General features: G+C 43.7%; 1 protein-coding gene across 1 annotated transcript in view; it reads left to right on the top strand.

Annotated features, from left to right (window-relative positions):
• LOC119975634 (transient receptor potential cation channel subfamily V member 6-like) overlaps positions 1-11,226 on the top strand; it is a 33,560-nt gene extending 22,334 nt beyond the window's left edge. The window contains exons 8-15 of the mRNA XM_038815419.1: positions 594-800; positions 5,687-5,773; positions 5,883-5,959; positions 8,429-8,594; positions 9,161-9,227; positions 10,141-10,409; positions 10,877-10,986; positions 11,082-11,226. Of these exons, the coding sequence (XP_038671347.1) occupies positions 594-800; positions 5,687-5,773; positions 5,883-5,959; positions 8,429-8,594; positions 9,161-9,227; positions 10,141-10,409; positions 10,877-10,986; positions 11,082-11,226 (1,128 nt within the window). The remainder of the gene's footprint in view (positions 1-593; positions 801-5,686; positions 5,774-5,882; positions 5,960-8,428; positions 8,595-9,160; positions 9,228-10,140; positions 10,410-10,876; positions 10,987-11,081) is intronic.
• Positions 11,227-15,681: the final 4,455 nt, after the last annotated feature.

Here is a 15,681-nt window from a genome sequence, read left to right as displayed (position 1 = left end):
CAGGAGGAAGTACCGAACAACACCACCACCAGGGATTGTCCTGTGGGGCCGTATTTGGCAGGTCGGGTCTACGTACAGCCGGCACCATGTGGTACAACGCAACCACTGCAGGTCGCTCCCGTGCGTATACGCGGCCACTGACCCGGCCATTCTCCAGCCAATTTTGGTGCAGGAGCCGAGAGTTTTACTCGGTGTTGCTGCTAGCCCTTCACTGGTCCTGGAATCGGTGAAGGTTCGGCCCTGATTTTGCGGTTGTAAAAGGCCACAGTTCACATGCCGGTGTCGGCACTTAGCTGCAGAATTGGAGAATCCAGCCCAAGATATTTTTCATTAGAATTAGTAGCAATAAATTTGATGGAGCAGACAGTCTCCATGGTTCTGCCATGTCAGTTGTGGTATATGATTTAACCTGCAAGTGAACCTGACTGAAATATCGATACGCAATGGCGGTACAAGTGACTATCCTGGTCCCTTATGTAACATAAACCAATTTAATGGCTGATCATGATAGGCCCTTGATGCCTTATGAAATTTAATGATTTTGTATTCTCTACCGAAATGATGAGATAGGAATTAAGTTGTTTTCTTTGTAGGTTCATAAACTCATTGATGCTAAACCAGTGAAGGAATTATTGCATCAGAAGTGGATTTCATTTGCATACAAGTATTTTCTAATGTGGATGTTTTCCTATAGTATGTACATCACAATATTCACCATCTCAAGCTTGTACCGACCCTTGAAACCAGTTCCACCTGGCCAATTTGGTGACTACATTGTTAAAACACAAAAGACTCTAGCAGTAAGTACAGAACGGCATTGAAATATTTTTGTCATTACAGTGTTTTAACGTTTGCGAATTCGTAAACTCTTTGTGAAATAGAGTAACAAATCACTGTCATCATATAATGAAGACTTGAATGGATGCCAAACTGCTCCATGGTCCAAGAAACTGTATGGCCAGTTTGAAGAAACTACTATCAGACATCCTTTCCGAGCTAGAAATGTTCACATTTTACTCAAACCCTAAAGTACTTTTCAAGAAGAATAGATATCAGGAATTGTGGGCAGAAGCAGTTAATTAGAGAAGTAGACTGGTGGAATACAATGCTCAATTGTCACAGCATTATGATCCATTTACAATAGTTCCATCTGATACTGTCAGTCACGGATGTTAAAAGCATTTAATTATGAATTGATGAAACGGTACTGGTACTAATAAATAAATATGACCTGAATTAAAACTAACTGATTATCCTGGTAAGTTCAAAATCAAAAAAAGGTGTATGTAAAAGTTTACATGTGCGTGAGAGTTTATTGTGAATATTATGACAGCCACGTTCATCAACACATTTTCTTCTTCATTGGCTAAAAGTTCCCTCTCATTAGTTAAGCCTCTCTTTTTAACCTTCTTATTTGATTATTGTGTTTTCACATTGTATGGAACAGCACAAGTACATATGGTGCACAATATTTGTTTGATTATTTGGACATGAATGTAAAGAGATGAATATCATTATCTACCGATACAACAAACTGGGAGGAATCAAAACCTGCTAAAATTAATTTGAGAGACTACAAACATAAATAAGCCCAGGGAACTGACTGACAAGGCAGATACAGTTTAAAGCAGAATGGAAATATACCTTGGCTTTCTCACGGGTGGAGGCAACAAAGATATCTAACATGCATGCTGGGGTGGCAAAGTGGCACAGTGGTTAGCATTGCCACCTCACGGCAGCAGGGACCTGGGCTCAATACCGGCCTTGGGTCACCGTCACAGGACTTTCTGGGTAACCCCCCCACAGTATGATGGTGACCCCCCCCCCCACTAGAAACCCCCATTACAGAGATTCCCCCATAAGAGAGATACCCACATAAGAGACCAATGGCAGAAACCCCCTATCAGAGATTCCTGCTTGGAAGCCCCCCACAGGAGAGACACGAGTCTGAAAGCCTCCCATTACAGATATCAGTCCTGGAACCTAAAGAGTAGTCCAGAAACAGTGGGGGAAAAAAATCACTGCTTTAAATCTCATTTGTGCAATACACCTGCTGGTTTAGGTAGGGAAAGCACCACCTCTAAATTCCTAGAAAGGGAAATCCACACCAACTGTGTTCAAATCCCCTCAGATCTTTGTTCTGCTAGGTTTTCATTTGTGTCAGTATGAAATTGATTACAACCTGAAACCATGGCTCAACCGCGAGATTGACTCCCTACTGAAGGACAGATCTGAGGCGTTCAAGGCAGACGACCCTGTCCTATACAAGAAATCCAGGTACGACCTCCGCAAAGCCATCCGAGATGCCAAGAGAGAATATCAAACTCAGCTAGAGTCACAGACAGACTCTCGGCGGTTGTGGCAAGGACTAAACAACATAACGGGCTACAAAGCGAAGTCGAGCAGTATCTCTGGCAGCAGAGCACCCCTCCCCGATGAACTTAATGCATTCTATGCTCGGTTTGAGCAGGTAACCAACAATCTGCTGTCGAGTGCCCCAGCAGCCCATAATTCACCCATACCCACCATCACAGTTTCCGAAGTCAGATTGGCCTTCCTGAAAGTGAACCCACGGAAGGCGATGGGCCCGGACGGGATCCCTGGTCGTGCACTCAGAGCCTGTGCATACCAGCTGGCAGAGGTATTCACAGACATCTTTAACCTATCCCTACTCCACTCCGAGGTCCCCACCTGCTTCAAGAAGACCACCATCATACCAGTACCAAAGAAGAACCAGGCAACATGCCTCAATGACTACCGCCCGGTGGCCCTGACGTCAGTTGTAATGAAGTGCTTCGAGAGGCTGATCATGAAGCGCATCACCTCCATACTCCCGAAACGCCTTGACCCACTTCAATTCGCATACCGTCGCAACCGGTCCACATCAGACGCCATTTCCCTGGCCCTACACTCATCCCTAGAGCATCTCGAAAACAAGGACTCCTACATCAGACTCCTATTTATTGACTACAGCTCCGCCTTTAACACCATAATCCCAGCCAAGCTCATATCAAAGCTCCAAAACCTAGGACTTGGCTCTCCACTCTGCAACTGGATCCTTGATTTTTTGACCAACAGACCACAATCAGTAAGAATGAACACCAACACCTCCTCCACAATAGCCCTCAATACCGGTGCCCCGCAAGGCTGCGTACTTAGCCCCCTACTCTACTCCCTGTACACACACGACTGCATGGCAAAACTTGGTTCCAACTCCATCTACAAGTTTGCTGACGATACGACCATAGTGGGCCGGATCTCGAATAACGACGAGTCCGAATACGGGAGGGAGATAGAGAACCTAGTGGAGTGGTGTAACGACAACAATCTCTCCCTCAATGCCAGCAAAACTAAAGAGCTGGTCATCGACTTCAGGAAGCAAAGTACTGTACACACCCCTGTCAGCATCAACGGAGCCGAGATGGAGATGATTAGCAGTTTCAAATTCCTAGGGGTGCACATCACCAAAAATCTATCCTGGTCCACTCACGTCGACGCTATCACCAAGAAAGCACAACAGCGCCTATACTTCCTCAGGAAACTAAGGAAATTCGGCATGTCCATATTAACCCTTACCAACTTTTACAGATTCACTATAGAAAGCATCCTATTGGGCTGCATCACAGCCTGGTATGGCAACTGCTCGGCCTTGGACCGCAAGGAACTTCAGAGAGTCGTGAATACCACCCAGTCCATCACACAAACCTGCCTCCCATCCATTGATTCCATCTACACCTCCCGCTGCCGGGGGAAAGCGGGCAGCATAATCAAGGACCCCTCCCACCCGGCTTACTCACTTTTCCAACTTCGTCCATCGGGCAGGAGATTCAGAAGTCTGAGAACACGCACGAACAGACTCAAAAACAGCTTCTTCCCCACTGTTACCAGACTCCTAAATGACCCTCTTATTGACTGACCTCATTAACACTACATCCTGTATGCTTCAACCGATGCCAATGCTTATGTAGTTACATTGCATATCTTGTGTTGCCCTATTATGTATTCTCATTAATTTTCTTGAATTTTGTTTAATTCCCTTTTCTAATGATCTGTTGAGCTGCTTGCAGAAAAATACTTTTCACTGTACCTTGGTACACGTGACAATAAACAAATCCAATCCAATCCAATCCAACATTGGGCTGTGATTAACAGCTTGCACACACAGCCAGCTGTCTGGATTGTTTACTCTAATTTTTCTTCACTTTGAGTGGATTTCAGGTAGCCAGTTGTGAAATTAACCGCAATATTTATGAACATCTAGCTATGATTGACAGCTCTTGAACCTCATCAAAGGCTGTTAAGCGCTCCCTGCTGAAAAAAAAAGAGGAAGTGAGAGCATTTAACTCACAAGGCGGGAACCTTGATGCCTCTGCCAGCGGGGGACCGGAGCCTGGCACCGATCCCATTTTCTGACCCACACTGGATTCTCCGCTGCATCGGGAACTCCGCCATAGGCGGCAGAGAATTCAGCACAATATATGTGATTGCAGTTCCCTCACTGTAAGAGGGATACAATGGGCGGGATTCACTCCTACCCGGCGGGGCGGGGGGCCCTGGCGGGATGGAGTGGCGTGAACCACTCCGGCATCGGGCCGCCCCAAAGGTGCGGAGGCTAGGCCCATTCCGGAGTGGTTTGCGCGCCGTCGGCCGGCGGGAAAGGGGCTTGGCGCCATGCCAACTGACGCCGAAGGGCCTCCGCGAGTCAGCGTATGTGCGGGAGCGCCGGCGTGTGCTGGCATCATCCCCGCGCATGCGCAGAGAGCTTCACTTCTGCACCTGGAATGGCGGAGGACCACAGCCTCCGGTGGGGAAGAATAGAGTGCCCCCATGGCACAGGCCCACCTGCAGATCGGTGGGTCCCGATCGCGGTCCAGACCACCGTGGGGGCACCTCCCGGGGCCAGATCCCCCCGCGCCATCCCATGAACCCCGGAGGCCGCCAGGTCCCACCCGATAAGGGACCTACTCTAATTTACACTGGCGGGATTGGCAAAGAATGGGCGGGACTTCGGCCCATCGTGGGCCTGAGAATTCGTGGAGCCCCGGGGGCCATTGAGTCGCGCTGGTCCCCGCCATTCTCCGAGGCGGGCGGCGCGACTAACGCCGGGGCAATTTTTGGGGGGGCGGGAGAATTTGGGGACGGGATTCACGCCGACTCGCGGCGATTCTCCGACCCGGCGGGGAGTCGGAGAATTCCGCCCAATAACTCCCACAAGTAATGATTGATGCTAAATCAATTACTGCATTCAAATGTTTGAATGATTATTTAAAGACGTCACGGTACAAAAGCAAGAAATTGGGAGGGGACAGATCTACTACTGAAAGGGCAAGCAGAGCAAACTGACCTCCTGCTAAACTCAGTTTTCTCTCGGGCAGATTAGACAGTGACATAGAAGTGTGAAATAGTTACATAATAAATGATTTTGCCAATTAAATTGACTATCTCCAAATGGCATTCTTATAGAATACTCTCAGCAGGTATCACTTTATGGCATGTAGCTGAGTTAGCATTACTAAGAGGTATATCCGCTCAGTGTTTTTATGGCACTTATCGTCTGTGACTCCTAAATTCACGATATATTCAGTACAATTCACGTTCAGTAGCTGTTCTTTTATGTTTATGTGTCATGCTAGAAAAAGTAGTTCCATAAATGATTATGATTTAATTAACAAAGTTAATATTTTAGGAATCCTATCAAACAAAGGAAGACTACTTGAGGCTCCTGGGTGAGCTAATAACTATCGTTGGAGCACTGGTAATACTCATCAGTGAGGTAAGCTGAGAAGCAATGAACTCTTTAAAGCTGGGAACTTGCCCATTCTCTACAGTACTATTTACAAAATCACGTATACTATATAATGGAAATATTGCCTTTGTTTCAGATCCTGTATTTGTACAAAATTGGACCAAAAAATTATTTTGGGAATACATCAATTGGAGGACCTTTTCCATTACTACTGTAAGAGCGTAATCATTTTTTCCTTGTTTGTGAGAATCTATTAGAGTGCATGCTAAAAGTAATAATTGTTAATGTTCTGGCTTCCCATTGCCCAGGCTGCATGCCTAGAACAGGTGTTAGACACCTTGAGTATGCAAATCGGGGCTTAATGCCATTTTTAGGTCATCAATATGGAATTTTACAAAAATCTAGGCTCTGCTCTGTTTTTCCAGGTCCACTTCCACCAAGCCAGTAGTGCTTAAAGAGAGTCAACTGACGAAAAGATTAAGTTTGCATTTTTTAACATAACCTAATGTGGTACCAGGAGGAGCAGATGTGCTTTATCTTGTACCTCCACAGGAACTCTATCAGCTGCTGTCACCTCTTCCCAATTGCCATCCCCTCCTCCCCTGGCTGATCCCTGTCTGAGTGAAGTGATTTTGAGGAAGCCCCAGTCTGCTACCTGCAGCCAGATGCATGATTGGTGTCTGCAGCCTGTGTAGCTGAGACCCTATATAATTAGCACATTGAAATATAATTCTTCTGGTGATATGGTGTGGCTGAACAAGGCAACAATGCATAGGTCAGTTCACCTTGAGCTGTGCGATGTTCTGGCTACCGTGAAATTATTTTTTTGGAAATGGTGCAGGGAAATGCGATAAGAAGGATTCCAGGTGCAGTAGGTTGAGGAAAGGTTAAAAAGGATAAAAGCCATGGGCGCGATTCTCCGAAATGGAGACTAAGTGTTCGCACTGTCGTGAACGCCGTCGCATTTCACGACGGCGCGAAATGGGTGCGGAGACTACCGATTCTGGCCCCCACAGAGGGGCAGCACGGTGCTGGAGCAGTTCACGCTGCTCCAGCCTCCCTTCCCGTGCCAAATGGGCTCCACGCCAACCCACGCATGCGCAGTTGGGCCGCGGGGGACTTCTTCAGTGTGCCAGCCCCGACACAGCATAGCGTGGGGGTCCAGGGGCCGGCCGTGCAACAAAGTAGGCCTGGGGGGGGGGGGGGGGGGGGGGGAGGGGGAGAGGCAGGCCCGCCGATCGGTGGGCCCCGATTGCGGGCCAGACCCCATCAGAGGCTCCACCCCGGTGAAGGAGCGCTTTTCCCCGCCCCACAGGCCGCCCCCAACCCTACGCGCCGAGTTCCCACAGGCTGCGAGCAGGGGTGAACGGTGCCGGCGGGACTCTGCCGTTTCTGCGTGGCCACTCGGCCCATCCGGGCCGGAGAATCGGCGACCCGGCCGCGGACAGCGGCCTGCAACCAGCGCCACACCAAACTCGCTGGCACAAATGGCACCAATTCTCCGTAATGCAGAGAATCGGCATCGGGGCGACATGGCGTGGTTGCGGCGATTCTCCGGCCCGGCGTGGGGCTGGGAGAATCGCACCCCATTGCTTACAAAAAGGTTACTATTGGAAGTTCACAGAGTTAAACATACAATAAACTATGTATTAATTTGCAAGTTCAATGTGGAATACTACTTTAAGGAAGGTGAGATAGTAAGCTCCGAGGCCGCAAGTACAAACTTGTGAAAAGTAAATGTATTTTAAGAACATCTTTGAACCATAGAATCCCTACAATGCAGAAGGAGGCCATTACTGAGCCAATTAACCTATTATCCTGTGCCCACCAGAGCTTAATGTGACTCAGTGATGCAAATGGCAGGGCTTTCATGTGCTTTCAGACATTTGCCAGACAAATAAATTTACCTGCGGCCTTCAGGGGAGTTCCCCTCTTTCAATAGGTACTCAGTGCCCAATCAAGGAACAGAGATGGGGGGGGTGCGAAGTTCTGAAATCCTGAAAGTCCTTATCCCTGCCCTTACCTCCAATTTCCCTGCCCCTCTCTCGTTACCCCTGTGTAGTCCTTACTCTGCCGTAGCCGGGGCCCCTGTCCTGTGCATTACCAACAGCAGCCAATAATCTCGGTGGCTCTGCTATAATGGAGAGCAGTCTACCTCTAAATGGCTGGCAGCTCTTGGTGGATTTCCACCCGCTGGATCCTGAGTCCCTGGCTTTTCTGATTCACTTTGCCTGCCGACAGTAACCTCCACCCGCGGGTTTCCTGGTGGTATGGGAAGGTATTCAATGAGAAATCCCATTGACAAGCAGTGGGAAAATAGAATCCCAGCATCAGCGAACGGTGCGATGCTGAGAAACAAGCGGCTGGGAGACCGGAGAATCCCGTCCAATTCCTTTCACAGTGCAGCACTTCCTCATACTGCATTGAAGTACTCACCTGTACGCACTCAAGAACAGTTCTACTGAGCCAAGGCAGAATACATGTAATAATTCCATGTTGAAATTATGTATGTTTTTTATGATGCCGCATGATGTATTTCCATATTGCTCCAGTGCATAGTATTATATTTACTGGAAGTGTGCATAGCAAGACTATTAATGTATTTTTCAAAACTACATCTGTGTGAAGTAGTAAAATTACGCGCCAGGTTTGACTTTTTGGTGCATTTTCCCACTGTTCCAGGGTCTGTTACTCCCTTTTGATTGCAGTAGCAGTTATCATGAGAATTCGAGCTGATGCTGGAGAAGCAGTTCCAATCTCCTTTGCTTTGATCATCGGATGGTGCAACACCATCTATTTTGCAAGAGGTTTTAAAACTTTTGGGAAATTTTCCATTATAATACAAAAGGTAGGAAACCTGTAAAATCTGACAGTGCCGATATCATCATTGGAGCCAGAACTGGCTCTCAAATAAAATGGTGAAGTTTATGGCTCTCACCGTTATTTATATGTAAATTGTACAGCGACTTCAAATGAGGGAAGAGCTGGCGGTAGAACAATGTTTCTTATCAGCGCCAATAAAATTAAGTCTACAAATTTTATAAGAGAGAATTTTTGAGTTGCTGCAAATTTGAGCAAAGATCATTCTGCTAGGAAATGTTAAAAAAATACAGTTAATATATTTATTGTTGCAACAAATACGTTTCTGTGAAGATGTCGTAAAATTTAACAGTTCCATTCTGGACATTGTATTGATGCGCTTTATTTTTTTGTAAATTAATTTACCTGACATATGAGTTTAGATAAATATGGATTTTTTGGGAGGGGTTGAATTCATTTAGAGCATCAATTTACATATCTACCCTTTATTTTTACATTCTTTATTAGTCATGTTGTATATGGAGAAAAACAGTAAAGTACTTCATGCAAAATTGTACCTGAGCATCACATTTGTGTGTTTTTATTTTCTTACAGCTAATATTTGGAGATTTTATGCATTGGTGCTGTCTGGTATTTATCTGTATCATTGGATTCACCTTTGGTACGTGCGTCTTCTAAATAAATAGCCAATTTTACCTCTTTCCTAATTAAAAACAGAAGGGTAACTTGAAAAGCATGGCCTAGTTTCATATGTTAAACTGTTTCTGGGTGTGGAGAAGAACATGAGAATAGGATAGTGTGTACTTCTCCCTAACTCAATGTTCTGTAGTTTAAATGTAATTTTAGTTGCAGGACATAGTCTGTGTATGTCCATAGTTGAGATTTCACGGTCAGAATGTCAGGAGAGATAAACACTTAATAATAATATTAATAATCGCTTATTGTCACAAGTAGGCTTCAATGAAGTTACTGGGAAAAGCCCCTAGTTGCCACATTCCGGCTCCTGTTCGGGGAGGCCGGTACGGGAATTGAACCCGCGCTGCTGCCTTATTCTGCATTACAAGCCAGCTATTTAGCCCACTGTGCTAAACCAGCCCCTGCATTAATCTTATTCCACTGTATTGAAACAATAGAGTTCATATATTCAATTTTGACAACAGACCATGCTCCACTATTTAGTTCTATGTTGCCACTGAACATTTCCCAGAATCCTGCTCCAATTGTTAAAATACATATTGTTAATGTCAGTCATTATCATCAATACTTTTGACTTTAGGTACAAATATAACAATGATTCACTGGGATGTATTCCAATTTCTGATCCTTTTCTGTCGTGTAAAGATTAGTAACCATCGTTTTCTGTTCTCATAATGTACAGCATGGAAGTGCGGGATGTTTGAACCTAATTTAATCGTTTTTATTGATGTTGATCCCGGGTAGATCTTACTGCCAACTGATAGATTATTCCAAAGAATAAACAAAATAACATTTGGTATCTGCAGTGTTTACAGAAGTTTTAATTGATAAGATCTGTATTTTCTCAAATGACTTTGTGCTTTATTTCTTTCCTGCAGCATTTTATATTATGTTTCAGACTCTAGATTTGGCAGATTACCCATACTTTAGAGACTTTTCAATGACATTGCGCACCACATTTGAGCTGATGATGGGATTGATGGACATTCCTCTACCTTATAACAAACCTACTCCCAACAATATATACATTGCCTATGTCATGTACATGCTCTTTGTATATCTTCTGTTGTTAAATCTGTTGATTGCGATGATGGATGATACCTACTGGAGAATTGCACCAGAAACAGAGGAGCTATGGAAAGTACAGGTAAAGCAAGCTTTATTTGAATGTTTCGTGTTCCCTGCTGATTAATAAAGGAGATGGTAAGCAAATAATGTGATCAGGAGGGAGGTAAGTAATCCGTACTGAGAGCCAGCACTGCTTGTCTTTTGGAATAGACTGCATTGCATTTGGCACTATCTTCTTGAGGCCACATAATATATTATAAAAATCAATTTATTTTAAGACTGATTAATTGCTTCAGTAACTTAAAGCATTATCAGAATTGTTTTAACTAATCAGAGAACGTATTGCTTATAATCACCGTAACCTGTATTTTCAACAAGAGTAATTAGAAGTTTATTTTCTCACCTCTTTTCTTGTATAATGTGTATGTATATGTGTGTGTGTGCATGTGAGTGTGTTTGAGTGTGTGTGTCAAGCGAAGAATCAAAGCTCCTGTGCATGTTGACCAACTTCTTTCCCGTTATATTAAGAGTCAATTTCCTTTTCAGATTGCAGCGACCATACTGCTTCTAGAGCAGCGAATACCAGCATTTCTGAAGATCCGCTCTGGAGTTCCAGGGAGGTCACTGGGCTTTGATGATGACAAGTGGTACATTGGGTATTTAGAAAATTGCATTCCAAGATTTTTCTTATTCATATCTTCAGAGTCATAAATGTATTTCCTTTATCTAATCTGGTTTTTTAAAAACACAGTGTTGAAGAGATTCTTCCTGAGACAGAAGGAGGAGCCGGAATGAGCACACAGAGATATTCACAAAATATAAGATGGGATGTGGTTAGAAGAAACCTTGGAAAAATCATAAACATGAAAGATTCTTCTGAATCTACCATTTTGTAGGAAACAGCAATAGTGAATCATCATCTTTTTCTTAAATGAATTATATTTAATTAAAATCGCTAAAATCATTGGTGTTGGTTATTTCCAATAAAGAAAGAGGTTGAAAAACATCAAAACCAATTATTTCCCCTAAAAATACTGTGTAGCTCCGTAATCATGACTGACCTTCATGCAGTTTTACATTTTATAGCTCAGAGGGTAAGGTCCAGTTTGCTGAGAATATCAACCTTCCTGCAACCCCTCATTTTGGAATTTTTGATTTGAAATACTCTATGTGGTTGAAACTCAAAGCTGGAAGCGACAATTTACTTTTGTTTTGACAAGAACTCATTTTGCACAGGAATAATGGTATGAATACATTAGGTATCAGGAATCTGCACAGAGGAGCAGATTGTTTTTTGAAATATCCGATAAATATCCTTTTCTTGTAATGTTTTTATTGGGAAACCAAGGCCACGAAGAACAAAATGGATGGGTTAAACAGGAACAGTTTGAGGAAGATGGAAGGATTGAGTCAGATTCTTGACTTCAACACAGTACAGCTGTGACTAAAGGGAAGAAATCATGGACTGCGTAGTTGGATTATAGAAGAAACAAGAGAGGAAAGTTCCAAGAATCACTGACCATAAAGGTTAAGGATGACAGGAGTATCAGAAATTTCTCACTTCCTCTGGTGTGTGGCACGGTAGCACAGTGGTTAGCATTGTTGCTTCACAGCTTCAGGATCAATTTCCTGCTTGGGTCATTGTCTGTGTGGAGTCTGCACATTCTCCCTGTGTCTGTGCGAGTTTCCTCCAGGTGCTCTGGTTTCCCCCCACAAGTCTTGAAAGACGCGCTGTGAGGTAATTTGGACATTCTGAATTCTCCCTTTGTGTGCCCGAACAGGCGCCGGAATGTGGCGACTAGGGGCTTTTCACAGTAACTTCATTTGTAGTGTTAATGTAAGCCTACTTGTGACAATAATAAAGATTATTATTATGTTATAGTCACTGAAAAATGTTCTGCCTGCCCCACAATTGATCAACGTTGTTTATGAGTTTCAGTGTTGGCGTGTTTTTCGAATGCTCTCTCTGATCTGTGGACTGTTGGTGTGGTTCTTGGTTTATCCAATGCATGACCTTTCTTCCCTGAGACAGACTGTAGTCATATTTCTGGTACTTGCTCAACTACTGCACCTAAAGAGGTTACAGAGAAGGCATGTTGATCCTGGGAATGGTGTGTTCCAACCTCTTTCTCCCGTGAGAGTCTAACACATGACTAACTGATGTCAGTGATACATCATCATCTAAGGGCAGCACGGTGGCCTAGTTGTTAACACAGCTGCCTCACGGCGCTGAGGTCCCAGGTTCGATCCCGACTGGGTCACTGTCCGTGTGGAGTTTGCACATTCTCCCCGTGTCTGCGTGGGTTTCACCCCCACAACCCAAAAATGTGCAGAGTAGGTGGATTGGCCACACTAAATTGCCCCTTAATTGGAAAAAATAATTGGGTAAGCTAAATTAAAAAAAAAAAATACATCATCATCTACATCATATATTAGCATATCTATTCTGTTAACCCTTTCAGTACACCTCCTCAAAGGTATACTGTCTAATTTTAACAATATTATGAAACTTTATCTTAAACTATTTACATTGAATTTCCATGCCTCCCTTTTAACAACTAGAGTTTTGCAGCTTCAGATTCTACCCAATTCCAGCTCCTGCTTTCCCCCCTCCCCAATTCAAAATGCTGAGGGATTTAGTCTTCCAAAGTATTCTCAGTCCTTGGGGGAAGATACTTTTGGGACATGTAGGCTTTCTTCTTTGTCTTGGAAGACATCATCAGCAGAATAGGACAGATCTTTGCAGCAAGGCTGGTAAGCAGAATGTAGATTTCAGGACTACAGACTGCAAGGACAATGAGTCATTTTCAACAAAAGGCTGATCCAAGCTAGAAGACGGAAGGGCATCGATCTTTGGACTCCCTGGGAGTAGAGAAGAAGATATCAGGATTCTCTGAGGAACATATTGCCCCCTTAAAGCACAGAGGAAAAGACCTTTAGAAGATGAATGATCTTCAACTCCAATGAAGATTGTCACAGCTGCATTCTTCACTGCTGCATTGAAGACTGAAAAGATATTGAAGATCTAAGATTCTGATTAATCTGAACAATGAAGGAACCCCCCCCCCCCCCCCCCCCCCACAAAATTCCAATAAGGAATTTTCAGGAAAAGAAGAAATGAGTTTCCAAAGTATTTTGGAAGGAAAGTCTTCTTCCAGTAGACAATGGTAAGAGAGCCACACTTCTCTCCGTGTTCGGCTATATAGGGAATATATATAGGGAATTCCCATTGAAGCCACCCCACGCTGCTGGAAAACCCGTGGGTAGGGTTTCGCTTCTGGTGGGACCAGAAATTCGCACCAACAGTGAACAGACGGAGAATTCCAACCTTAAAGATCTCTTGCCCCTTGTAAAGAAGATGAGCAATTATCTTATCCAGCCTTTGATTGGAAGGTTTGTGCTACCTGGACCTTGCAATTTGATGTTTGCTGGAAGCAACATACCTTCTTAAAGATCCCTTCTCTGTAAACAAAAAAATCATGTTCAAACCTTGTGTCTTTTTTTGAATTACATGGAAATTTAGAGTTAATTGTTCCCTTTTGCTTTTTCCATGGCAATCAGTTGACTTGCCAGCCAATTAGCATCCTTTGGATGTGGTCGTGTGAAATTTGGCAATCTTGCATTTGTCCTGATGACAGCAAGTCGAAAAGTTTCAGCAACTTGTCTCTCTTTTCAGCAATATTCAGTATTTTTATTCTTTCACCCAAGGCAAGGGCAGTATTTGTCACCCATCTCTAATTGTCCGTGAGAAGGTGGTGGTGAACCTTCTTGAACCGCTGCAGTCCATCTGGTGTAAATACACACACAATGTTACTAGGAAGGTTGTTCCAGAATTTTTACAGCAACAGTGAAGGAATAGCAATATAGAGTGGGATTTTCCAGTCCCATCTGCTACCAGGATAGTCTAGTCTCGCTGGAAGTCAATGGATTTTCAGCTGGACCACAGAGTGTCGCATCCCAACAGGGCCGTAAAATCTCGGCTATAGTTCCAAGGCAGGATGGTGTGTGGCATAGGGGAAAACTGGCAAGTGGTGATGTTTCCATACATCTGCTGTTCTTGCCCTTTGAAGGAGTCGAGGTCGCGGGTTCAGAAGGTGCTATCAGAGGAAGCTAGGCAAGTTGCTGCAGTGCATCTCATTTGGTACTCACTGCTGCCAACAGTGTATCAGTAATGGGGAAAGTGAATGTTGAAGGTGGTGGGTGGATTGCCAATTATGGCAGACTGGTCCTCGATTGCATTGAGCTTCTTGAGTGTTGTTGGAGCTGCCCTCATCCAGGCAAGAGTATTCCATCACACTCCTGTCTTCTGCCTTGTAGATTGTGGACATCTGGGGAGTCACATACCACAGAATTCCCAGCTTCTGACCTGCTCTTGTAGCACAGTATTTATACTGGACATACTGATTCAGTTAGGTGTCTGATCAATGGTAATTATCTTTAATTACAATGATATTAATCAGAAGGACCAGATGGACAACTGAATGGCATAAATTATGACACATCATTTCTTTAATCATGCTACAGTAAATTTTGGAATGTCTACTGTCAGCAAGATGTGTTAAAGTGTCAAATAATGGACTATTTATAGAGCAAGGAGGATCACAAATAACATCAGAAATGAACTATTTTTTTGGTTAACCTCATTTTTCTTGTTTCTGCAGTCGACATTCTCTCACTGTGTGGTTTCCTGATACTGTCAAGTTTGACTATATATTTCTGATCAAATTGATCTGAAATTCAGTGAACATTCCTGTCCCCATGTAACTGATTTATTAGCACTTCTTTCAGTCTTTAAATTTGCAATGCTATGCTATGTACAGATACTAATCTCTCCCACATAGTGATCTTGATCTTAACTCTGGGCAAGTGGATGTTTAGAACCAGTTAAGATTTTGCCCAATCAGGACACAATTACAAAAATGAAGTCAGCAAAAATACTATGGAACGGCAGGATTACGTTTTGCATGTTTTAAGACATCAGAATGGGAACCATATGTTATTGAATAAGCAGGCTTAGTTTTCCGATTTCATTTAGCACACTGGGAGCATAACCAGCTTCAAGCTACAACATTATAGATTGCATATAGTCAGTCGAGTCATACCCGGATCTCTGTTTTAATGAAAAGATTGTGAATATGAACTAGCTTGTAAATCAAAGGAAGATTGGAAATATTTAATCAATAAAATGTATCCATTTGTCTCCAACTTGAGTATACATCTAACAAATTTATTGTTTCGCTTCTGTTCAAAAATGTTTTTAAAACAAATTATTGGCAAGTTGCCACTACATCTTTTCCGTTGGTGACAGGGTCTAATATTTCCACTCTTTTCCTTCCCCTGTTCATGCATAG

The sequence above is a fragment of the Scyliorhinus canicula genome, chromosome 13 (genome assembly GCF_902713615.1).
Source record: "Scyliorhinus canicula chromosome 13, sScyCan1.1, whole genome shotgun sequence".
In the NCBI taxonomy this organism is placed as follows: Eukaryota; Metazoa; Chordata; class Chondrichthyes; order Carcharhiniformes; family Scyliorhinidae; genus Scyliorhinus; species Scyliorhinus canicula.
This window is presented reverse-complemented; position numbering and strand designations above follow the sequence as displayed.